General features: G+C 55.9%; 3 protein-coding genes across 3 annotated transcripts in view; all 3 read right to left on the bottom strand.

The window, feature by feature from the left end:
- Positions 1-861, bottom strand: part of ABL1 (ABL proto-oncogene 1, non-receptor tyrosine kinase) — a 65470-nt gene extending 64609 nt beyond the window's left edge. Inside the window, exon 1 of the mRNA XM_052669175.1 lies at positions 152-861. Coding sequence (XP_052525135.1) covers positions 152-287 — 136 coding nt within the window. The 5' untranslated portion in view covers positions 288-861. The remainder of the gene's footprint in view (positions 1-151) is intronic.
- Positions 862-4543: 3682 nt separating this feature from the next.
- Positions 4544-9014, bottom strand: EXOSC2 (exosome component 2). Its single transcript, XM_052669178.1, has 9 exons — positions 8814-9014; positions 8628-8729; positions 8507-8552; positions 7618-7707; positions 7405-7470; positions 7178-7246; positions 6056-6232; positions 5740-5868; positions 4544-5342 (listed from the first exon to the last, which is right to left on the bottom strand). Exons 1-9 carry the CDS (start codon positions 8972-8974, stop codon positions 5262-5264), a joined length of 921 nt encoding a protein of 306 aa, XP_052525138.1. The 5' UTR covers positions 8975-9014; the 3' UTR covers positions 4544-5261.
- Positions 9015-9559: 545 nt separating this feature from the next.
- PRDM12 (PR/SET domain 12) lies at positions 9560-16464 on the bottom strand. The gene is made up of 5 exons (XM_052668570.1): positions 16241-16464; positions 15365-15555; positions 14459-14614; positions 11552-11663; positions 9560-10786 (listed from the first exon to the last, which is right to left on the bottom strand). The coding sequence occupies exons 1-5, from the start codon at positions 16452-16454 to the stop codon at positions 10404-10406; spliced, it is 1056 nt and encodes a 351-aa protein (XP_052524530.1). The 5' UTR covers positions 16455-16464; the 3' UTR covers positions 9560-10403.
- Positions 16465-23605: the final 7141 nt, after the last annotated feature.

Genomic DNA, 23605 nt, shown 5'->3' with positions numbered 1-23605 from the left:
ACAGGAGTTTTACCTTAAGAAGCAAGGGGGAGAAAACAACTCCCAAGGAGCGCAGTATGTTTGTATCTAACTGCACTTTGTGAAATCCACATCACATCCAACTCAGCAAATCAAAATCGAACCAAAAGTGAAACCAACTGAAATCTCTCACCGTGTTCCACAAAGACGTTGCAGTGCGGGCCCCCATGCCTCGATGACTCCTTCTTCCCTGCTCCTTTGATGAAGTGCAGGGCAGGCAGACTCGGCCTCCTTTGGTCCCCAAGAACTTTTCCAGGCTGCTGCCCCATAAAGCAATTCTGGGCAGCTTCTCCCAGGACAAGAAGCTTCTGCAGAAGTCCGCGATCCCCGATCTTCCAGGCTGAGAAGGAGCTGTGAAAGGAGCACGTTGGGGTGGGATGATCTCCAGGTCCCCTTCCAGCCCTACAGTTCGGTGCTCCCGTGCACTGAAGCCACTGCAGAGGAGCAGCAGACGAGCACGGATCCTGCAGACAGCAGCGCGGCTCCCGAGGCGGCTTTATGAAAAAAAAAACAAAACGGATTAAAAGTTCCAACCAGGCGTTAATGAGCGACGCCGAAGTTTCCTCCTGGAACGCGGCGTGTCGTTCACCGAGTCTGCCTCACAGACGCGAAGCCACGCTCAGGCTCACCCCGGGCAGGACACTCTCATTCCCAGGGACAAGCTTTCCTTTTTTTTCTTTTTTTTTTTCCTCTTTCTCCTTTTCTTTTGCATAGCATTGGGTTAACAAAGGCCAAAGCAACGCGGGTCTGGCTTCACGTCCTCCCGGTGCCGCCCGGCACCGGCATCCCGGCTCCGGCTCCCGGCGCCGACCCGAGGCCCGCCCGCAGCTCGCCGTGCCCTCGGCCCCGCCCGCCGCTACCTCTTCCGTGGCCGGGCCGGGCCCGAGCAGGCGGCCGGGCCGCGGGGGGCCATGGCGGCGTCGAACAGCGGCTGGGCCCGAGCGGGAGGCGGCCGCCTCAGAAGGGCCCGCGGGCCGCCGGGCGAGAGGCGCGAGGCCGACCGCGGAGGAAGAGCCCGCAGCGCGTCCGCCGGAGGTGGGGCTGGGACGGGCGGGGCGGCATCACCGCGAACAGGGCAGGGCGGGAGGAAGGGGGACAAAGGGCCGCGGGGGGCGGCGGAGCGCTGAGGGAGATCCCGGAACCCGCGGCGCAGCGCCGTCCCCGGCCGGCGGGGCGGGCAGGAAAACCGCTTCCGGCCACTCCTCCTCCGCCCGCCGCCCGGCCCCGCACAGCCGCGTCCCTGCGCTGCGGATCCGCGCTGCCGTCGCCTGGCGGGGCCGCCCTGCTCCGCACACAAAGCCTCCCGCTCTCCGTGGCGCTGTCAGCGCGCGGCCTGACGCCGGGCCGTAGGACGGACGGGGCGCTGTTCGCACGTAGCAAAACGAAGTGAAACCCCCCTTGCGCAGCCCGCTGCGCCGTTAGGAGCGCGTTCCCTGCGGTGCGGGGCACACGCTGACACGGGAGATGCCGGTTTTTATGCTCCGGTTCACCTCGAGAACAGAAACCAATGGAGCAGCGGGTTGAGGTCAGGGTGACTCGGTTAAAGCTCTGCTGTTGCTCTCACTCACAATAGAACACACAAATGCAGTTCTGCCTGCTGCTCAAGGTGCCCATTTGGACGTGGACTGCCTTGTTTGTACCAGCTCCTCCCTCGTGACAAATCCAAACATCCTCCCCTGCTCCAACACCATGCTCAAGGCCCCAGGCATATTTTCTATCTCCCACCAACAGCAGTTGAAATGAGGTACTTCATTCAGGCCTACCAGATCGTCCACCTCTGCCATAGCAGCCATTTCCCAGCAAGGATCCCAAACCATTTTTATTGTATTTCCCTATCAGTGACTCAGACTGCAGGTATCTCAGGTTGTTTACACGCAGTAAAAAGAACTTCTAGTTCCCAATGTGCTCGGACAAATCCAAGGCCATGTCTCTTCAGCTCCACAGAATTCCTCCACGTTTATCTCAGTAATAAGAGATCAGCTTCTCACTGTGGTGATGCAAGCTCCTTCGCTCTAGCACAGACCCTGTATGATTCCACAGGCTGGAGGAAACAGGAAACAGAGCTGAGCAACTTGAGAGAGAACTGTTAACAGGTTAGTCAAAAACACCATCCTTTACTGTAAACGTTATTCCTTTCTGGATACGACTGGAGCGTTTTGGATAGTCTTTGTCAGACACCACAGTAGGACTGAAGCAGAGTGAACTCCATAAGGTATTTCAGTATGTTCTCTGTTTACCTTCCATAGTGTGTGAGTTGTTACACCTAACAGCTGCTATGATGTTGTCTCCATTTCCTCCATAACAATATATTAAACTTCTTTACAAATGCCAAACTTCAGCATATTAATTGCTGGTCCTCAGGAACCTGAGACGACCATTTGAAGGCTGCCTTTTGTCTCAGTGGAATTTCAGTATCTCCTCGGGCTTTGCATTTACACCATTCATGTGAACAGCAAAACTGCACGCAGATGATACAGAAGTAACATAATAGCAGCAGTAACTGGATTAACAATCCATTAGCACAAATCTGAAATCCCAGTGGTTATTAACTGGGAGTGAAGGGAGGGGTTGCTCTTCTCCACATTAGCACATGAATAAAAACTGGCACCAGGAAGCAGGACATTTATTTCTACAGATTTTGTGCCGTGGTTTCTGCAGACAAACTCACCAGTGCTTACACTCTTATGCGAACCTGCAATGGACAGAGGGGTCCTGGCTTTCCCATCCCGCTTGCCAGACCTCCTCCCTCATCTCTGGTAAGCAATGGGGAAAAGCCATTTGCTATACTGTGGACTTAAAGCCTCTATGGATACTGTGAGTCTCAGCTTGTGAAGTGGATGAGCACTGCAGCTCTCACTGTTTATCTGAGAGACAAACCCACAGGGCTTCAATCACATTAACAGTAAATGAATAAATCCTGCTGGGCAGGAACTTCTCTTAGATTCCTTCGAAACTGCTCGGGAAGTTTCTCCCTCCCATCTCTTTAGCCGCTGGTTTGCAAAGCTGCGCTAGATGGAGCTGCAGGAACTGCCAGCAATGCTCGCGCTGAAGCCCTGTTGGAGGATTTAGCTCTGGGCATTGCACGGCCCCGGCTGAATTTGCAGAGAACAGCAATGACCCCTCGTGGCCGTGCAGAAAAGCATCAGCACCGTCACCCCCATAGTTCAGAAATGATGAATAAGCAAATCTTTCCTGCTGGTGCTCCAATTCTTAGGTCAAAGAACAAAAGTGCCAGGAACTGGATGAGTCACGTACTCATATCCTCAAGGCATTGAGCAGCTGAAGCAGTCTAGACCTTGAGCTCATTGTTTCTCAAGTTGAATATTCATTTATCGAGCATAAGCAACCAAAGTTGTTCATGCTGGGAAGTGTTGGCATGAGAGCCTACAGTCTGCTAAAGCTTTTAGCCTTTTTGTGCTGTTCCTGCCCACACAAATGTGGGTAATGCTGATACCAGCCTCACACACAGACCTGACAGTGTCACCATCAGGCTTTAGTCCTCAGCCTTTCCAGATCATCCTGTGAAAACAATCACATCCTCACTTCCTAGGGAACCTTCCCAACACTCAGAAATAACAGTTCCTGGACCTTGCATGGGACAGTCCATGGAAAGTCCATCCTTGGAAATTTAAGTGCTATTTTATAGAGGCAGCATGGAGTGAAGTTTGAGTCTTGCAGCAGCAGAATGGATTACCTGTGTCCTTGCTTGTCCTCAGCCACTGAGCTCCATAATGCTCTGGTATTTAGGCAGCAGCATTGGTGGCAGACACCCAGCCCTTGTTTTTTGGAAGGAAATGAAGCAGAGCTGCTGAAGATTACTACAAACACGATCCAAAGGTGCCACCTAGTGCTTACTCTTAACCACAGGCAGAGCAGTCTAAGCCAGATGAGAAGCAAGCAAGGGTATTTCTAGTTTCCAGGAAAAGATTGAGCAGTTTTCTTCCTTTAGAAGATGCAAGGCAAGATGAAAATTTGAAATGCCATAACCAGACACAGGGATAATTAGGGCAGACTTTTTGCTTTTTCAGTTTCTAACAAGTACAGCACAGAAGTGCATGCAGCTCTAATAAAAAATATACACACACCACATACAAACAGCTCTAATTCAGCTAATACCAGAGATCTGAAAGGACAGTGAAACAAAAATATCACATCTGTTCTCAAGCAGGGAAGGCAGGTGATGGAGTGCAGTGTGGAGTGCACTGCCCTGCGGATGTGGCCACCTGGCCAATGTCTGCTGGGCTCCCCTTTCTCCCCTAACAAAGCTGCACGACACACCTTTCCTGCAAAGAAATCTTGAGAGAAAGTCACTATGAACAGTGCCAGATTATCTACTTACTCACCCCATATGGAAAACTTGGTGCAGAAGAAGGTGAACTGCTTGAAAAGGCTGAAGAACAACTAAAGAGGAGGCAAGAGGACAGTTCATTTAAGTCTCCTGGGTAGAAGAAAACTTCAAGCCAGCTGTAGTTCTCTGCCTAGACCAAATTAATTTGAGAGCAAGAAAAGCCAAGACCCGCACCAATGACTATTTAAATTACAAGAACTTTATTGAAATGTAGAGCATTTCATAGAAAACAACACCAGAGCCTCCTCAGATAAAGAGCTCACCACATCACGAATATAAAAGGGACCAGCAGGATAAAGAGACTGAGAAGGCACTGCTCACCCATGGCTACCTGGCCCATCTGGACAGCCACGTCCAAACTCAAACCCTTAGGACACAGAAGCCACGAACAACAAACACACAAAACATGGCTCAAAATAGTCTAAGGACTCATACTTGTGAAGTCTCAAAAAAGAAAAAAAAACCCCACACAAATCTGAGTCAAAGGACAGATTGGCAGATCTGTATCATAATAAAGGAAAATCAAAACCATTTTAAAAGCCTCTGGGGAGAAAGAAGCCAAGCACAAAACACATCCCCTCCTCCCTAACTTCCTAGAAGTTCAGGAGCACTATACACAGCAACAAGTGTCATGAGATATGTCCCAATTGCATCTGTCTTCATAAAGGTCAGGTATCTATTTCCCAGGCTGCTGCACTAAAAGGCTATTGTACTTAAGTACTATTTAGTACTATTGTACTAAAAGGGCTCAGGAGATATTCAAGGAGTTTAAACGACCAATTGTGGGAGTTTCTGAAGTGTGGAATGGACACTGGTGACTGGAACACTGATTAAAAAAAAGAACTGAGAACCAAAAGCTGCCACGGTGGGGATTGTAAAGTGACCTCTTGTAGCACTACCCCTCCAGATCCAGCAACTTCTGTCGGGTTTCCAGAACAATCTCCTCCATCACCTCTGGTTTCAGAATGTCCTTGATCTGGAATGGAAAGAAAAGTCACATTGGCACCGAAGAGAAGTTACTAGCACTTGAAGATAACTTTGGGCTAACACCTCTTGTAAAGACCATAAGAAATCAAAGGAAAGGCTAAAAGCCTTAATGAAGGCCATTCTGCACTGACTGCAAGGCTCCCCCAGTTGGAGCTCTTGCTGCACACTTTTTCTCTGTGATTGTTTAAGTTCTACCAGGATATCACACATGTCCAAGGCAATTTACGTCATGCATGAGAGCAGAAGTTCATGTTGTCACTACAAATCTTTTGGAAGGGCAAAAGGAAGCCCCACCATGTAAATTACTGACTTCAACAGCAGCAGATTCAGCCTTCCCAGTCCCTTCCCACACTGTGGAATAAAGTAAACAGCACTGGTTTCGGTACCTGATGAGGAAGGGATGCCTCATAGCAATACAGGATGCTAGTGTCAAAGAGCATCAACTTCTGAGTAACCAGAGCCACAATGCAGTTTCGGAGCCGTGAGATCACCTCCCGGTCAGACAGGGGAACTGGCTGAGAAAGGACAGAGGAACAGAGATGAATACACAGGGAAATAATGCAAGCCTTCTGGAAAATAAACATTTTGCCACAAATCCAACACCACTTCTTGAACATCTTAAGTGATTCACATGCCTATTGGATCACAACTAGCAAAACGTCACTGGTAGAACACAGCTCATCATTTTCCCTGTCCCCTTACCTCTAGGTTGGTTGTAAAGCCCCCTGCTTCTTCATCTTTCTGTTCTGGAGTTGGGTAGATCCAGATGAAACCGTTGTTACCAAGGATCACAGATGCACCACAGGGCAAGTCGTGGAAGTGAGTCTTCTGGCGTTTCACAAGGGAGGGCGAGACCTGAACAAGCACACCCTGGCCAAGCTGAAGAAGAGACCATGAGGCTCAGCATGAGAGACAGTGTGCTGCCACAGGTAATAACCAGTCACCCACATGCACTCCACTCCTGGTCTAGGAACCAGTCAATTTAACATCGTTTCCTGTGAAACAGTGAATATAAAACCTGCTTGCCTCTGGGAGTGCTGGGAGGATTAGCTAATGCCTGTGCAGTCCTTTGAAGATGAAGAATACTCTCAGTGCTTAGGACAAATGTTAATAATATCTTGATTGTAACTAGACATCAACCATCCTGCAGAAAAATGAGGACTGAGAGGCCCAATTTAGCAGAACACTTTCCCCCTTAATCCAGTCGCTGTCCTTCACCCTTTGTGCAAAAAAGCACATTTTGCTTTCATCTTTTAAGTGCTAATACCCTCGGTCTGGTAATCCCAACTGCAGCCTACGCTCCAGTGGCCCCTTGGCTTATTTCAATGCGCAAAAACAGAGATAAATGCCAACTGCATAAAGCCTAAAAGAGAGCCCTGGAGTGAGAAGCAAGCCCTGGGGACAATGGCCTGCAGAAGAAGAGTGATAAAGTTCGAGCTAGAAGATTTTTCTCCTCAGAGCTCAACTGGTGGGAGAAACAGATTCACGCAATAAGTTTGGAGAGGAACAGCAGCAGTTCAGAGGGCATTCTGTCTGCATTGAGGAACTCTGCTCTGAGCTCCCACATAGGAGCTAAGATTCCTCCTAACTTACTGACGTGGGTTATAACACCATGCTCTACTCCAGAGCTTTTTTTTCCATAAAGATCTCCCCCCAAAGGCCTATCCTGCTGCCATCTCGATATAAATTCAAAGAAATTCTACTGACATGGCTAGGATTGCACTGTATTTAACAAAGGTCTAACCTCCTAACAGACTTCTGAGCACCAGGGTTAGACACTCCTGCAATCTACCTGGCAAAAAATTAGGTTTTTGAGCGACTTACCTTCCCATATTTCAGACTCCTGGTGTGCAGCGATACAGCCCCATCAGAAAATACAGACTGCACCTCTGCCTGTCAGTGCCTCTTAAGGAAACAGACGTCCTCCTGCTGCCCTGTGCCAACAGCCACCAGCTGCCCAAGCAGTGAGCTCTTCCTGCCTGGCTGAGGCCTGGCTGTCCCCCCCTATGCCCCTCAACTCTTCTGTTCGAGTACAAGCAGTGCAAGGATACACTGATGAGGTCCCCTTCCTGCAGATAGTCCCTCATTGCAAGCTCGTCTTCTGCTGATCTCCTTCTCTGAAGAGGACAATGCAAGAAAAGTTACACGTCACGTAGAATGAGAAAACATTAATTAACAGATACATGAAGGAAGGATTATCCAAAGCATCCTGCCCTGCCGCAGAAGGCAGCAATTTGGAACTTCTCTGCACAAATTGCACTCACCAGTTCCCCACCAGGTAAATTCATAGACGACAACAACAGGACTGAATCCAGCCTGGAATTAGTTTCCACTTTCCATCGTTTCTGCTGAACCTGGAGAAGAAAAATGATGTTAATGTACACTCAGAATATGAACAAAACCTCGTCAGCAGCGTGGGAAGTCACACAGCTCTACAGCAATGCACCATGACAGCCACAAGAAATTACCAGCCAGTGCAGCACGGGCTGTCAGAGAATCACAGCATCGTTTCAGTTGGAAGGGATCCCTAAAAGCCATCTGGCACAACTCCCTGCAATGAACAGGGACATCTGCAGGTCCCGCAGGTGCACAGAGCCCTGTCCAGCTCTGACCCTGGGTGTCTGCAAGTATGGGGCAACCACCACCACCCTGAGAAACTTGTGCCAGTGCCTCACTGCCCTTACTGTAAAAGGCCTTATACTGAATGTAAATCTCCCCTGTTTAGATTGAAACCATTTCTCCTTGACCTATCACAACAGACCCTAGTAAAAAAATCCATCCCCTTCTTTCTTACAGCCCCTTTAGATACTGACAGGCCTCCCTCAGCTCTCCCCAGAGCCGTCTCTTCTCCGTGCTGCACAGCCTCAACTCTCAGCCTGTCCTCACAGGGAGGTGTTCCATCCCTTGGATCGTTTTTGTAGCCCTCCTCTGGACGTGCTCCAACAGATCCGTGTCTCTCCTGCACCGAGGATGCCCCATCAGATCGCAGTGCTCCAGGTGAGGTCTCACCAGAGGGCAGGACCACCTCCGTGCCCCGCTGGTCGCACTGCACTGGATGCAGCCCATGACACGGTTTGCTCTCTGGGCTGCAAGATCTCGCTCTTGGCTTTGTTGGACCTCATGACGTTCTCCTGGGCCCTCCCGGATCCTCACCTCCGTGATCCTCCCGACCACGATGTCTCCGACCTCGCCGTTGTACCTGGCGGTGGGACAGAGCACAGCATTACACGGCCCTTTCCTCAACCCCCCACGGGCAGCCCAGTCCTCAGCTCACCTGGTCTTCAGCGGCGTGACGCACACCAGCTTGTTCACTCTCTCCACAGCGCCGGCCACCGAGGCGACGAGCTTCTCCTCGTCCACGTAGGTGCCGTGGCCCCTGCAGACAGAACAGACGTATAAGGAGAGCCCAAGAGCGGCCTGCCTCGTCCCCTCACCGCATCCCCGCTGCCGCCGTCCCCACCTCATGTATCCCGTGTCCGTAGTGATGGTGTCTCCGGGCACCACCAGGTGCTTCTCGCCGCTCCGCCGCCCGCTCGGCCCCACCGCCTTGCGGATCACCGGCAGCCGCATGGCCACCGCCGCCATGTTGGGTGCGGGCAGTAGGGCGCCGGCGCCCCCCATTTACACGTGCCTTCCGGCCGCCATCTTGACTACGGGCAAAAGCATACTTGAGGCGTGGGTGCCGCCATCTTGAGTGAGGGCCTCAGCGAGAGATATAGCGGCTGGGTGCGGGGCGGCCATTTTGGATCCTGGCAGGGAGATTGGGAGAGGGGGGGGAGGAGGGCAGGGCGCGTTTAGTGCGGGCGGAGCGTCTCCACCGCTCTCTCAAGGGAAACTGAGGCACTTCGTACCGACGTGAGTGAAAGGGGACAACGATTCGGGCAGCCGGGAGCAGAGTCCCTGCCCTGATTTCTGGGGTTGGTGCTCTGTGATTTTCCGCCCTCCGCTCCCCCCTCGCAGCCGCCCGTTACACGATAAACGTCCCGAGTCTGTTTTATTTAGAGTACAAGAGAGAGGTACAAATGTATTTACACCGTGTGCATATACAATCAAATAATATATAATATCAAAGTTTTGTAAATAATGTTTTACATAAATATTTACAAAGTTAAAGTGACGGGTTTTTTTTTTTTTCCGTTTTTTTTTTTTTTTCTTTTTTCCTTTTTTTTTTTTCTGGAAGTAAAACACAGTTTGTGAGAACTTTATACACCTCAGACTTATAACGAATAGCGGAACACCTTCCTAGCGTTATGGTACAGAGCTGCTCCGGGCTGTGCGGGACTGCAGAGGGCAGCAGAAGTCCCAGCTGAGCGCTCCATCAGGGCTGCGGGGAGCAATGCGGGGCGCCCCATCGGCTGCTCGGCTGTCATTGCACCGTTTGAGTCGGAAGAGACCCCTAAAAGCCGTCTGGTCCACCTCCCTGCAGTGAACAGGGACCCCCGCAGCTCCGGCGGTGCTCAGAGCCCCGTCCAGCCTGACCTCGGCTGCCTCACAGCCTCTCAGCCTCCCGCACAGGGGAGGCGTTCCGTCCCTTGGTGGCTCTCAGCTCACCCCCTCCACCACGGCACCTGCAGACAAACCCCAGGGCACAGCTGGGGCTACAGGGACTGGGAGGAAAACCCAACTTGGCTGAAGTGGGACTGCCAGGGAGAGAAATCTGTCTCTTGGGAAGAGCTGCCATAGACAAAGCCGATGGCAGCAGCGGGGCTGTGCCACGTCTCCCTGCTGGGCACTCACTGGCACAGAGGAGAAGGGACAAGAGCAATTTTTCCTCCCATCAAATTATCTGTAGAACAGTGACTCGTCCAGGTGCAGCTCCAGCGCCGAATGCACCAGCAAATCCACACAGGACATCCCGCCGTGCCCTCCCACGCTCCCTTCCCACTCAACCCCCTGGAAACGGTGATACTGCCAAGGCGATTCAGCGCGTAGAGCAGCCCTGCCTCTGCCCCCCTCTCTGCCACAGGCTCCCAGTTCCTCGCACGTCTCAGTGCCAGTCTTTGCCTGCGGGCAGCGGCCATCCAGAAGCGTGCTGCTGCCATTCCAGGGCTCACAGCACCATGGTGGGGATGTGATGGGCCAGGGAGGCGGGATGGGGAACGGGCAGGGCGGGCGAGTGAGCCTGCAGGGAGGCGTTGGGGGGCCGATGACGGGCACTTTTCTGGTGCGCCCGCAGCCCGGCGAGCTGGGAGTAGGCACTTTGGCAAACCTGGCACTTGTAGGGCCGCTCACCGGTGTGCAAGCGGACGTGGTTGCGGAGGGTGGAGGACTGGCTGAAGCGACGGTTGCAGAAGCGGCACACGAAAGGCTTGTCCAGGGTGTGGATGCGCATGTGGGAGCGCAGGTTGCTGCGGGAGTTGAAGCCGCGGTGGCAGATGACGCAGCGCATGCGGCCCGTGGTGCTGGCTCCTGTCTCCACTGCGTGGAAGTCCTCTGGGAGCAACAAGGGGGAACGGTCAGGCAGTGCCCTCTGGGCTCACCCCATTCCTAAGCCATAAGTAACCGCCCCGTGCCCCAGCTGCACGCCGCACCCACAGCGGTGGTGACGCAGGAAGGCGACGAGGAGCTGTCAGCGGGGATCTGCGGCTGTAACAGACCTGCTTCAGCCCCAGCTTCTCCCCCAGCTCTGCTGGGCTCCGCTTTGGGGCTCGCTCAGAGCCCTTTGGGGACTCGGCTCAGAGCGCAGCATTTCCCAAAGGGCTCAGGAGCTCCACTGCCTGCCCATGGGAGCTGCTGAGACAGGCAGAGTGCCAAAGCCTCCTGCACTGGCTATGTGGAGAAAGAAGGGTTTGCACCGTTAAATGCAGAGCAGGGAAATAGAAGAGCGCATCCCGGCACCTCACAGCATGTTGGGGCTCCTTCCTCCCTGCCTGGCAGCTCCACACTGGGTCAGGCAGTGGCTGCTGGCACAACCCCAGCTATGGGCACGCTGACACCGAGGGATCCCAAATCACCGGGGATCTGCTCAAACTGCAGGCTCTGTTTTGGGGGAGATGGGCTCTGTCTTACGGGTGAAGCTGACCAGCTCCTTTCTGTAGGATCGTGGAGAGCTGCGGGTCCATGGGACATGCTGTGCTGCTCAGAGATCCGTATGCTTGCCCTCAGAGAGCTGTGAGTCCCTGCCCCATACCCACCCTGGCCACAAAGCTGGGGATGGGGTGAGCAGGGAATGACATGGCTGTTTTTGCTGTCACCTACCATGTTTGTTCTTCTTCTGCTCCTCTTCCAGCCCTGGGACACCTGGGATGCCCAGGAAGGTGTTGTGCGAGTTCCCATACCAGACCAGCAGCTCTTGATCCGGAGGAATCATCTGGAGAAGGAACACAGATGGGGGTGTTGGGGTGGCACACCAAGCAGCTCTACCCGCATCTTCAGCCGGTCGTTTCAGATTCCTGCAAGGTCCCACTGCCATCAGCACTGCTGAATGCCCACAGCACTCCCCAGGCCGTGGGCCAGGCACGGCGCTGGTCACACTGACAGTGATGGCATCACTCAGCACTCATGTACTGATAGCACTGAGCTGCACCTCGGTCTTCCCCAGGTCCAGGAGCAGGAAAAGGAGCAGCAGTGGGGCACAGATTCCCATAGCTGAAGGAGATGGAGGTGTGGCACAGCACATGCAGACATAGAGAAATAAGCTACCGTGTGCCCACAAACCACAGCAAGGAGCAATGACACAGAGATCGGACATGGTGCCAGACGCAGTGCTCTGCATGGAGCCCTTGGCACTCCCTGCAGCTGGACACAGCAGCATCTCCCACCCCAGCAGGGTCATTCCCCAGCAGTAGAAATTCAGGTGGAAATGCAGATGCAGCCTTGGGCTCGGCCAGCGTAGGGAACCAGCCGAGATCCCAGCGGCTGCTGCAGGAGAGCGTGGTCCAGGCGTGAGATGCTGCCTCTTCCAAAGCCCCATTGCCTGCACCAGCCCAAGCGGAGAGCAGGAAGGGCTTTTCTATCAGCACTGCTCCTGTTGCTATGGGATGACAGCACTCCTCCCACCCTTGATGTTTGGGTTCTGGTTCCGCACTGCAGTGAGAGCTGCCAGGAGCAGCGCCCGAGCAGCCCCTGCAGCACAGCCATGGCCAGAGGATGGATGTCTCACACCACAGCAGCCGCATAAGGCAATGCTCATAGCAACACCACCCTACAAAAATACATATCTTTTCCTCTTTCAGGTCCCTAGCATTATTAGGATCTAATTTAGAGAATACTGAGTTTCAGAGGTTTGCTTCCCATACACAGAGTTCAGGAAAAGCATTTTTCCCTGCGAAGCAGAATTGAAAGTCAGGTCGCCGTAGCACTGTTGAAGTGCCTGATTTTAAGCACCTGAAAGCAGCGGTGCTTTGGCTCCATCTGTTTACATTTCAGCATGTGGACTTGACTGTGGTTACAGAATCAGAGATGAGACCATTGCTTCCCATCCCAAACCAGTGCTGTTCCTCGCCGTCATTTTCTCTTTAACAGAAAATGAGTTCTTTTTAATAGAAAGAAATATTGCTAGAAAGATTTTCAAGAAGCACACACACACACAGACACACACACACATGTGAATCAGGTGTGTGCATGTCCATGTGGATGTGTGCGCTCTGCTGGGGCTGGCGCACACCCACAGCAGTGCATCCACCTGCACGCAGCCCAGAGCCGTGCCACCACGGCGCCTCACGGCTTTCCAACCTGAGGCCAAACTCACCACCCTCGCTGCATTTTCCAACAGCAACAATTTAGAATTGGCAAGGAACGGAATGGGAGAAGCAAACTGGGAAGGATGAGCGGGAACGGGCAAAGAACGCGTGAAAATGGGAATGCCAAATAGCACCAGAAGCCCCCCTAAAAATGATTTGTCACCTTAGAGCTGCAGCAACACCTCTCTCTCCGCCCCACAATATTTCATCTGTGTGGCTCTGAGTTAAGGGATTAGCAAGCAGAGTTTTCCTTTCAGAAGGAAAACCAAACCCCCCTCTTGTTTTTTCTTCTCTTTTTGGTGCACAAACCTTGGAGCCAGCAGCCGCTACCAGTTGCTACCATGCCCTGATGGCAGCAGCACAGCAGCACCTCCTGTCCCCACGTCCCCTCCGCACAGAGCTCTCAGCACTCCAACTGTCTGCGTACAGGGAATTAAACTCAGCAGCCCCTGCGCTCAGATGGTTATGGCCGTGCAAAGCCCCTGCTCACACCCTGCACATCACCAGCCACCCACCCCGTCGGCTGGGCAGGGTGAGGTCTGTGCGGGATGACAAACACGGTGTGCTCCCAACTGCACGGATGTTGCCTGGAATTATTTTGCTTCTTTGCATGATGTAAGAATCAAAACAAACTGAGCTAATGCCGCTAACGCTACACCAGCTGCCCACAGGAGCATCAGGACCTAAAGCTGGGCACAGCAAAAGCCTGCAAAGGGATGTGAAGAACAGGGAGAGCAGCTCGGAGCTCCTCCCCACCCCACTGCTCCTATCCCTGGGGTGCTGCCTCAGTGCTGCGCTGCTGCCCACGGAGCAGCTGATTCTCAGGAGCCCCTGCTCATGGGATGGGTGGCTGCCCGTGCTCCTGCCCAGCCAAGACAGCCTCCCAGCAGCAGTGGGATGAGATGGAGCTGCCCCCTTTCCCACCTCTCCAACCCACACAGTTGCTTGGTGACATCCCTGTGATGCCATCACCCTTCACTGCAGCGGCAGTGGTTCATGGGGATGCATTTACTGCCAGAGCCGTGGTGACCTCCAGGTAAAAGCTGCAGAGCGGAGCGCAGCCTTCACCTGGATTTCACAGAAGCCCCCAGCTTGGGTTGGTGTTCTACACTCAATCCTGTCTCTCGATACAGCACAGGAATTCTGCTCCTGCCCACAGGGTGAGAAACAGTGCCGGGATTGCAGGGATTGTTCAGATGTTGTGCTCCAAAGTGAGCCTGCTCAGCGTTTGCTCTCCCTCTGCACAGCACGCATCGGTGCATCCGCCAAGAGGAAACAGGGAACAGAGCTTTGTTGCCTCCCCAGAGCCCATGCATGGCGTTACCCCCATATGTCTGGGTGCCAGGGTGCTCCCACAAGCGGTCCAGCAGCAGCCCCAAAAGCAAGAGAAGGTCAGCAGGGTGGGATCTCTGCACCCACATACCTCAATGGCTTTATAGAAGATGCTGTTCCCGATCTGCACCACCTCCAGGTTCTGCTCCTGCTCGTTGCGGGCACACTTGATGTAGGTCATCCAGCTGCGATGGTCCTCCTGGCTGGCATCAATGAAGTACCGCACCGTGCCGTCCTCGTTGAAGACCTGGGAGGGGAGCACAGGGCTGTAGCGGCGCTGCCTGCAGCGAGCCAAGCCCTTCCCACAGCCCCAGCTCTGAGATAATGTCCCCAAAGCCAGCACGGCCTCGGGGCTGAGACCTCGGGGAGATGCGGCCGCCGGGCTGAGGATGGCGGAGCCTCGCGGCGCAGGACGCGCGTCGCAGCGGAGCCGGCTGGGCACAGCCTGGCAGCCCAGCTCCCCGCATCTGTTCTGTGGCCCCAAAAGGGCCGCTCGGTGCGCCGCCAGCACCTCGGGGAGATCTGTCCCTGCGTGAAGGAGGAAGGCACCTGCCAGAGCCAGTCCTTGTGGGCTACGCTTTGTGGGGCAGCGGCAGAAGTGAGGCGAGCTTTGCCGTGCGTGAGGCAGTCATAACAAGAAGTGCGAGTCTGGGGCTGAGTGAAAGTGGAAATGGGAGCAAAACGCTCCCTGCAGCCGCAGCGCCCCGGCTGCTCACATCACCCCAAAACCCACAGCATCGCTGCACGGCTGGGACGAAGCAGTGATGCGGCAGAGCCATTGTGTCTCTGGGATCGCGGCGGGGAGCGGCCAGCCGGGAGCATCAGCTCTGTGGAAGGACAGGGCGGGAGGTGACAAAGCGGTGCGGCACGGGGACACCCCGAGGGCTGCGCTCCGGAGCTCCTGCCCTGGGGGAGGCTGGGGAAAACTGAGGCACGGGGAAGGGCTCACAAAGCACAGGTCGGAGCGCCGCCACCCCGCGTCCTGCGGGACCGTTACCTCCCACATCAGGTTGTTGTTCTTGCACAGGTCCACGTGTTCCGGCGAGATCACCCTGCCCGTGAACGGCCCCATCTCGGTGCCGGCCTTGATCCACGTCTTGGAGAAGATGCCGAGCCCTTCCCCGGGGATGGAGCTCTGAGCGATGATCACTTCCGACGGCAGCACCAGGCTGGAGAGCTTCTGCACCTCTGCGGCGACGGGAGCGCGGTCAGAACGGGGCCCCCCAGCCCTCCCCAGCCCACGGAGCACCCACAAAGCGCTGCTTTGTGCCCCCGGCCCCGGGCTGAGCCCCGTCGACGCCCTGCCGCGCCCCTCCAAAGCGGTGCCCGGATCCCTCGGGGCATTAAGCGGTACCTGGGAACAGCGGCCCGGGCTGGGCAGGGAGCGGGGCTGGGAAAGGGGGTTAAATGGTGTCTATTTCGGCCCATCCAGCAATTTGTCACGCTGTTAAAGTGATCTGCATTCATTAAACTCAACTCGAAAGAAATTGCTAATTCTAAATTCATTAGTCCTTTAGGAATGCTGTAGCGGTACATTGCGGCTGAATGGCGCGAGGGCTTGTTTAAAAGGGCCCAGGAATTCCTCTTACAAAATGGGGAGATGAGATGGTTGACATATCGTGAATGGAAATGGAATTAGCCTTCATGGTAAATTAAGAGAGGAACAGAAATCCGAGAGGGGGAAAAGGGAGCGGGGCCGCGAGAAGGGACATTGTGCGGGGCTGAATGCGGCGGGGACGGAGCCCCGGCCCCCACCCCCGCGGTTTAAGTGGGAACTTTCTCAGGTCAAGCCCGAGTTAACCACATGAATTTAAAGCCCTTCTTTCGCCGTCAGCCGCTGTGACACACCCGGGGGAGCGGGGCCGCGACTCACCTCCGGAGAAGGACTGCGCCAGCACTTCGGCCGTGAAGGCGGTCTTGGGGCTGCTCTTCTCCTCGAAGAGCTGCTCGCCCAGCACGTTCCTCCAGCGGCCGTAGAGGAAGCTGTGCAGGATGTCGGACGTGATCACCTCGGCCAGGGAGAGCCCCTGCGGCTTCAGGCCGGGCTTCAGCACCAGGGCTTCGGCGGGCAGCACCGAGCCCATCATGGGGGCGAGGCGGGCGGCCGGGCTCCGTGCGGCTCGGCGGCTCCCGCCCGCCTATATATGAGCTTCATTGACCCTCCTAATTGGTTATTAATGACCCCCCTGACGTTGGAGGAGCGACTGGGGCTGCCGGAGCGAGGCGAGCCGTCGGAGCCCCCCTCCCCTCCATCCCTCCCCTCCCGGGGGTGGGGTGGCTGGAGGGAGGGACACGGCACACACAGCCGCACACACACATCCACATCCACACACACACACACACACACAAACACGCATATACGCACCGGCTCGGCACCCCCCCGCACCCCCTCCCTCCCGCCCGCCCGCCCCGTCGGGCACCACTCGCTCCGACTGCTCCGCTTCGCCCTCGGTGTCTCCCAGCCGGTCCCGGAGCTCGTTCCGGGGACAAAACGCTGCGCTTTGGGGCCGCGGAGCTCCACAACGAAATCCGCCTCCCCGAAGCCGCCACACACCGCTTCTCCGAGCCGTTCGGCCCCCGACGCCGCGGGGTAACGGGCAGAGCTCCGGCGGACCGGATCCACGCGGTCCCGTCCGCACTCGACGGCTTTCGCTCTCGGTTCCTGGGAGCGGACTCGGGGAGACGCAGGGAGCTCGGTGCCAGCCCGGAACCCCGAGCACTGGGGTCCGTTCCCTAAACGCGGGAGGCCGGCAGCCCCGTATCGGGATCGGCTCCCCCGGCTGCGACAAGCGGGTCCCAAACCCCGCGTCCCCAGGGCAGAGACCGGGCAGGCGCCGCGGAACTCAACCGGGTCCCCATCTCTGGGACTCTGTGCCCGCAGCACCTCTACGTCTGAACCCAAAATTATTCCCGTCTCCTATGGCGACCTCCGCTCCCTCCGAGCCCCTGGCGCTCCGCCGCCACCGCTGGCCCCAGGGTGGCACATTTGTCCCCACAGAGTGGCAGAGCGGTCCCCACAGAAGCAGCGCTGCCCTCCCTCCCCCGGGGCTCCGTGCCGGCTCAGCAAAGGGTTAATCTTCCCTGGATTTAAACCCGATCCCGCTGTGTCGGAGCTTAGAGCCCTCTCCGCAGCCCCGTTCTTTTGATTTTCATGGGGACGAGGGGCTGCAAAGGGCCGGGAGGCGGGGGGAGAAGAGCACGGACCCCCAGATTCACCCAGCAGAGCCGGATCCGATATTCCGAGCCCCGCACAGAGCCGGGGCCGCCCCCAGGCTCACCGGGACCCCGCAGCCCCGGCGGCTTTAGCGGGGTGAGCCCGACGGGCTGCTCTCTCCGCGCAAGGCTGCACGGGGAGCGCTGCTACAGCCCAGGTGCGACCGCTTCTTGCCATTCATCTCACCAAGAAGATGCGCGAATGTCAGAAACCCACCCAAAATGTTGATTACAGAATGAGCTTCCTCGGAAAAAAAAAAAGGCAACGCTCCCTTAGGGCAGGAAGGTTCGCAACCTGCCAGGGCTCGGGGCTGGTTTTAATGCACGCACAAACGGGTTGGTTTTCGGGTTTCTGGGCTCCGAAGAGAGCGGCAGCTCCGCGCACAGCGCATCAGGTGGAGCCGCTCCGCCGCCGCGGACGCGCAGTCCCCGCGCTCCATCCCGCACCGCACCGCCTCTCTCCTCGTCCCGCGACAAAAACGATGTCCCCCCTTCTCCCTCCTCCCCCAAAACCCGCGGCCGCCTCCTCGAGTTGGGGGTTCGGGGTGGGGGGAAGGAAAAAGGTGCGAGGAAAAAAAGAAAATCCTCCCGTTTTGTGCTGGGTTTTAAATATCCCCAGCTGTTTCCCAAACCTTTTTCCCCACCGTAGGTGCTTTGCCCTCCCCCCCACCTCCCCCTCGCCGCCCTCCCTTCTCGTTTCTCTTTTTTAATATCGCAGCTATCCCTCCTTTTTAACATTTAGGAGGAAACAAGTTTAATATTCATGGCTGTTAATAGAGAAGGGCCATTATCGCCGCCCCATTGTTCCGAGCCCCGCACAATGCCGCTTGTATTTTCATGTGTATATTCCCAAAGTTCCTTCTGAGCGTTTAGTGAGCACTTTAATATTCATGGGTGTTAATAGAGAAGCCCTCAGTATATTGGCATATTGTTGGGAGGTGTACATATTGGTCTGACTTTGAATAGCCACAGTCCTCTTTTCTTTTGCTCTGTTTTGCAGGGTTGATGGGCCAGGAGTAAATGGGCATTTTTCCCCCCCGTCTCCCCCTTACAGAGAGAACATCTTTATTCCAGTCCCAGACTTTCTGGTTTCCCATTCAGGACCCTCAGAAATAATGTCAGGCAGAAGAAAAGTGGAGCAAATCAATCTTTCATGGTCTTTTTGAGACCAATTTGACATCCATGGACTCTTCTTTTCTTTCACAGCCTACAAGGGGATGGTCAGGATCTGGACAAGGTTGGGGTCTGATGAGGGGAGACATGGGATCATAATGCAGCAAAGAGAGAAAAGAAAAGCAAAACAAGAAAAGATTGCAGGGATGGGGTGATGGAGGAAAAATGAGGGTGAATGACAGTGCAAGAAAGGAGATTAGAGCCCAGCAGCTGCTTTTTGGGGGGTGGGGGGGAGGGGGGAGCTCTCTCCCCTCTTCCAGCCCTCCGCATGAATAGGATTTGAACAGAGCTGAGATTGATTTATAGTTATTGCAGTTGAACATTTATTGCTCTTAAAGAGTGGCGGGGAGAAAAGAGAGAAAAGGGGTTTGAAAAGCTCCTTTCTGTATTAAAGAGGTATCAAATGAAGACTGCTGAGATAATATACAGTGGCCAATGGGAATTTGATTTGCTTTAAAATTTAACTCTTGTGGGGCCGCGGCTGCCGACCGCTCCGGGGCTGCGGGATAAGCGGGGATCGCGGCCGCTCCCGGCGTCGGATCCGCGCATCGCTGCGCGGCTGCGGGCGGCAGAAGCGGGCGGCAGAAGCGGGGCGGATCGCTGCCGCTTCCCCATCGCCGCCGTCGCCGTGCCGCTGCACGGAGGCGCGTGCGGATTTGTTTTCGTTTTGATTTTTGAAGGATAGAGCGAATGCGAGCGGGACGCGGAGCTACGAAACGAGCGGCGCGGCGAGGAGCCCTTCTCGGAGCGGAGTTTTCCTGCCCTAAAACCTCCGGTTTCTCTCCTCTCCCGCTCCAGAAACGCGAGCGCAGCGCAGTTCCCCCCCGGGCGCAGAAAGGAGCCCATTGTTCAGTGGGGAGAAATACATTTTTAGCGGTGATTGAAAGCTCCCCTCTCGTTTGAACTCTAAGAAGAAAGTCCCTGGCAGCGAAGAGCATCCCCCTCCCTCTGCCCCAACATCTGTTTGGAGCAATCCAGGCTCTAGGGCACGGCTCTGCCCCCTCCCAAAGTCATTAAAAAGATATTAGTTGAGCTGAGAAAAGTCCGGCGCGGCCCCCCAGCCGGTGCAGCGGGGGCGAAAAATCATTAAAGACGATTTTGGATTTACCACCAATAGCGGTAGAAGGGACACGCGGGCTCCGAGCCGAAAAGCTCCGCAACGACGAGAGCCGGGCGGTGCCCTCCCCGCTGCCCGCCGTCCCGGTGCCCCAAGCCGGCGTGGCGCAGCGCGTCCGACCCCATCGACGTCTCCGAGCTGCGGGAGCGGAGCTGCGAGCGGCTCAGGTGCAGCGGCAGCATCCCCTGCACCACCCCGCGCCGCAAATAGGCCGGAGCCGAGGGAAAGGAGGGGGGCAGGAGGGATCATCGCACCCTGCGGGAGCCGGGGCAGGAGGGATCACCGCACCCCTGCGGCTGCCGCAGGAGCCAGGCGCCTCCGAAGTTGCTAAATGTGTCATTTATTAAAGCATTCAGGGGGCTTTTCTTTGGCGTTTGCTTGCAAACTCACAAAGGCCGAGCTGCTGTTTGGGGGTCTTTTCTGATGGAAAAAGGGCTCGGAGACCCCCGGCACAAAAGAAATCCTGGCAGTGCTTTCAATGGCCGGGACTCAATGAGGGGGACCCTGCGCGCAGCGGGCGGGGGCGAGGGGCCGCCCGGTGCTGCCTGAAAGGCAGGCCTGAATGTAATGGGGAGATCGGCGTTTATTTGTTGGGATCACATTTAATTAGCTTAGTACAACCCTTGAAAGACAAAGGGACCTCAATCTGGATCCAATCTGAAGCTCGTTTGGAGAGCGAGGGCTCCTGGAAAAGTCAAAAGAGAGAAAGGAGAAAGAAAAGGGAGGCTGGGAGAGAAAGGGGCCGGGGGCCCAGCCAGGTGACTGGCACGCGTGAAACAAGGGGGCCTTTTGGGCACAAGGCAGGGCTCAAAAGGGAGGGAGGAAAATAGCCTCTTCCTCAGGTTCTACCTACTTCAACCCTCTGAAGGGGCCGGGGCTGAAAAGCCTCAATAGGGGCTAAGGGGGCTGCAAAGCAAACAGCGGCGCTGGAGAGGGGCTGCGGCCCTGCGAGGCAGCAGTTGGCAGCACTCGGTTATGGGAATGCGCCCAAATGTTCCCCGTGTCCGCAGCGCCCGAGGATGGGGACAGGAGGGGGCCGGGGACACCCAGCCCTCCGTGCTGCCCCGTGGCCGTGCGATGGGGCCATCCGGGGGTGTCCCTGGGGGCGCACGCCTCGTGCTGGGCAGCCACGCGTGTCTCCCACTTCTCTTCCCCCGTAGGGAGCTCCGAAGCGGCCGTCCCCAAAGTGCCGCATCTGAGGGATGGAGCTGAGCAGCCTCACCGTGCCCTCGCTCAGCCTTTCCTCTGGCTGGGTTCGGGGTGTCCCCGAGCAGTGCCAGCGATGGTTGGGTCCCGAGGGCGCTCAGAGTGCAGAGAGCCTCCAGCACAGCGCCCGGAGCCGGGCTGATCGCACTGCTTGAAGGAGCTTCGGGGCATTCTTTGCCTCGTTTCTCTCCGTGGGAGGCAGCGGAGCTGTGGAGGGAGGTGCTGAGTGCTCTCCCTGCTGCTCCCGCTTCATTTCTTGTCTCTTTTTTTTCCTTTTTTTTTTTTTAAGTAGTAACTCCTGGATTATTTTGATGAGATCACGGTACACAAAAGCAAACAGGGAAGGAAAGAGCCCATCTGTGCACTCCCGGCTCCATCCCAGCGCTCAGCACAGCTCAGGTGGCTGCAGATGAGGGGCGATTGTGGCACATCACGAGGCTGCTGGGGAGTGGAACCCTGCAGCCAGAGCTGCCCCAGAACAAGGAGCGTGTATAGACCCCATCCCAGGGCCGGGTGCTCCCCATAGATTGAGGTTACAGGAAGGAGCAAAGAGGGTTTGGGACTGGAGAGGTGGGAAAATCGCTGCCTGTGTCCTGCCCTCCATCTGTGAGCTGAGGACAGGGCAGTCGTGTCCCACCGCTGTCTCTCCTGCACAGCACAGTGGTTTCACCAGCACTACAACATCATGCCATGCATCCCACCACCACCTCTCCATCCCACCACCGCATCCTTCACCCCATCAACACCTCCTGCACCCCATCCACACCCCCTCCCTCTCTCCCCCCCTCTCCCATCCCATCACAAAGTTCTGCATCCACCCTCTCACCCACGTTCCACCACCACGTGCCCATCGTTGGCTGTGAGCAGGGTTGGGCTGTGGGGCCACGCGGCGCAGGCAGGGCTGGGTGACAACGGCAACGAGAGCTCGTCAGCCCCAAAGCCTTTGTCGTCCCCATTCTCTGCAAAACAAACAGAGCGACGGCCTCTGCTCACCGCAGGACCGACTTCACGTTCCCTGTCCATTGGCCCCAGCACTGAGAGCAGCTCTGGGCACGGAGTGCTGAGTGATGGCTCGCACAAAGGGACGGCACCGCTAATCCCCACCCCGCAGCACCTGCACCCGGCCGGCCGGGATTAGAGGCAGCGCAGAGATCAGAGGCTGCTTTAGAGAGGCCTTGAAATAGGATTTCCTCAATGATAAGGGGAAGGCTGGGAAGATGTGCCGAGCTCACAGTACCTGCCCCTGCACCTCACCGTGCGCCTTTGGGTCACTGAGCCCCCGAGCTGCAGTGGGAAAATGGCTCTGGGTGCAGGAAAGCGAGGCTGGGAGCAGCCACCCCTCCCACCCACCTTCCTGCAGGCACAGCGCTGCTCCGATCGATGCCCCGTTCAAGTGCTCAAGCAAAAAATGAAGTTCTGCGCCTGCTGTCTGCTTCGATCATCATTTCAGTGCAACTCGCGATGGCCACGGTGCAGTTCGTTCTGGAATCATGCAAAATTAAAGCAGGTGTTTTAGTAGCCTGCCTTCTGCTCTCAAAATAGCCCCACGCCCATCGAGGTGCCCAATATAGAGCAGCATCTGCGTGGCTGCAAACCCAGGGCTCTGAGCTCTGCCCAGCGCCTCCCGCTCCCAAACCTTCCGCCCACAGCGCAGCGCAGAACCCCCTTCCTCCATGAGAATCCCATCAGAGCTTGAATCCACTTCATTTTGGAGATTACAGCCGTGCAGAGCCGAGCAGGAGGCTGCTCCCTCCTGGAGGAACCACGAAGGCACCGTGGCAGCTCCTAGGCTGCAGGGCTCCCCTCAGTCACAGCCCTCAGAGCGACAGGCGCCGCCATGGACCTGCAGCACACCAAGGGCGTCCCAGCACATCAGGGACCTGCCATCACACCGAGCGTCTCCCATCGCGTCTGGGATCTCACACCAATGGCTGCTCTCCCATCGCAACAAAGCTCTCCCATCGCATTGGGATTCTCCCGTCGCATTGAGGTTCTCCCTTCCCATCACGCCCAGTATCAGCACCCATGGCCCCGGGCCCCATAGAGGCGATGGGGCACCCAGCAGCTCCAGCCCCAGGGCTTTGCAGAGCAGAGCTTCGATGGCCGCAGCCCCTGCGCCCCAAGCGGGCGGCGGTAATGGAAAACGAATTGCTGAAGTTGGGAACATTTTGAGCACTTTAGGCTGCCAGGACACCAGACTGCTGATGAAAACCCAGCTTTGCAGGCACCATCTTAATGACAGGCCAAATTTCAAAGCCTCGCAAACTATTTGTTTCGCCTCCCCACCCCCTCAATAAAAGGTTGCATCAGAAAGAGATATTTCCATAATTTATAGTATGGGCATTTCACTGGGGAGGCTCTCTAATCTGTACTTACAGATACATTTAAGAAAATGCATCCTCCCACAATCCTGCGCCATTTACGACCATTGGCACAATCCGTAATACTCAGTCTTCAATTAAGGGACACCTTAGGGTTCATTATCACACAATTGCTCCCTGTGAACCATGCCAAATGCTGTTTTGGCAC

The sequence above is a fragment of the Tympanuchus pallidicinctus genome, unplaced genomic scaffold (genome assembly GCF_026119805.1).
Source record: "Tympanuchus pallidicinctus isolate F22 unplaced genomic scaffold, pur_lepc_1.0 scaffold8, whole genome shotgun sequence".
Classification (NCBI taxonomy): Eukaryota; Metazoa; Chordata; class Aves; order Galliformes; family Phasianidae; genus Tympanuchus; species Tympanuchus pallidicinctus.
This window is presented reverse-complemented; position numbering and strand designations above follow the sequence as displayed.

Coding starts and splice junctions, on each gene's coding strand:
- EXOSC2 (XM_052669178.1), bottom strand. CDS start 8,974: ATGGGGGGCGCCGGCGCCCTACTGCCCGCACCCAACATGGCGGCGGTG. Junction 7,708..8,506: donor TGGTCGGGAGGATCACGGAG/GTGAGGATCCGG, acceptor TTTCTTCTCCAG/GTTCAGCAGAAACGATGGAA. Junction 5,343..5,739: donor AGGCATCCCTTCCTCATCAG/GTACCGAAACCA, acceptor TTTCCATTCCAG/ATCAAGGACATTCTGAAACC.
- PRDM12 (XM_052668570.1), bottom strand. CDS start 16,454: ATGATGGGCTCGGTGCTGCCCGCCGAAGCCCTGGTGCTGAAGCCCGGC. Junction 15,556..16,240: donor GGCGCAGTCCTTCTCCGGAG/GTGAGTCGCGGC, acceptor CCGTCGCCGCAG/AGGTGCAGAAGCTCTCCAGC. Junction 10,787..11,551: donor GCAGAAGAAGAACAAACATG/GTAGGTGACAGC, acceptor TGTTGCTCCCAG/AGGACTTCCACGCAGTGGAG.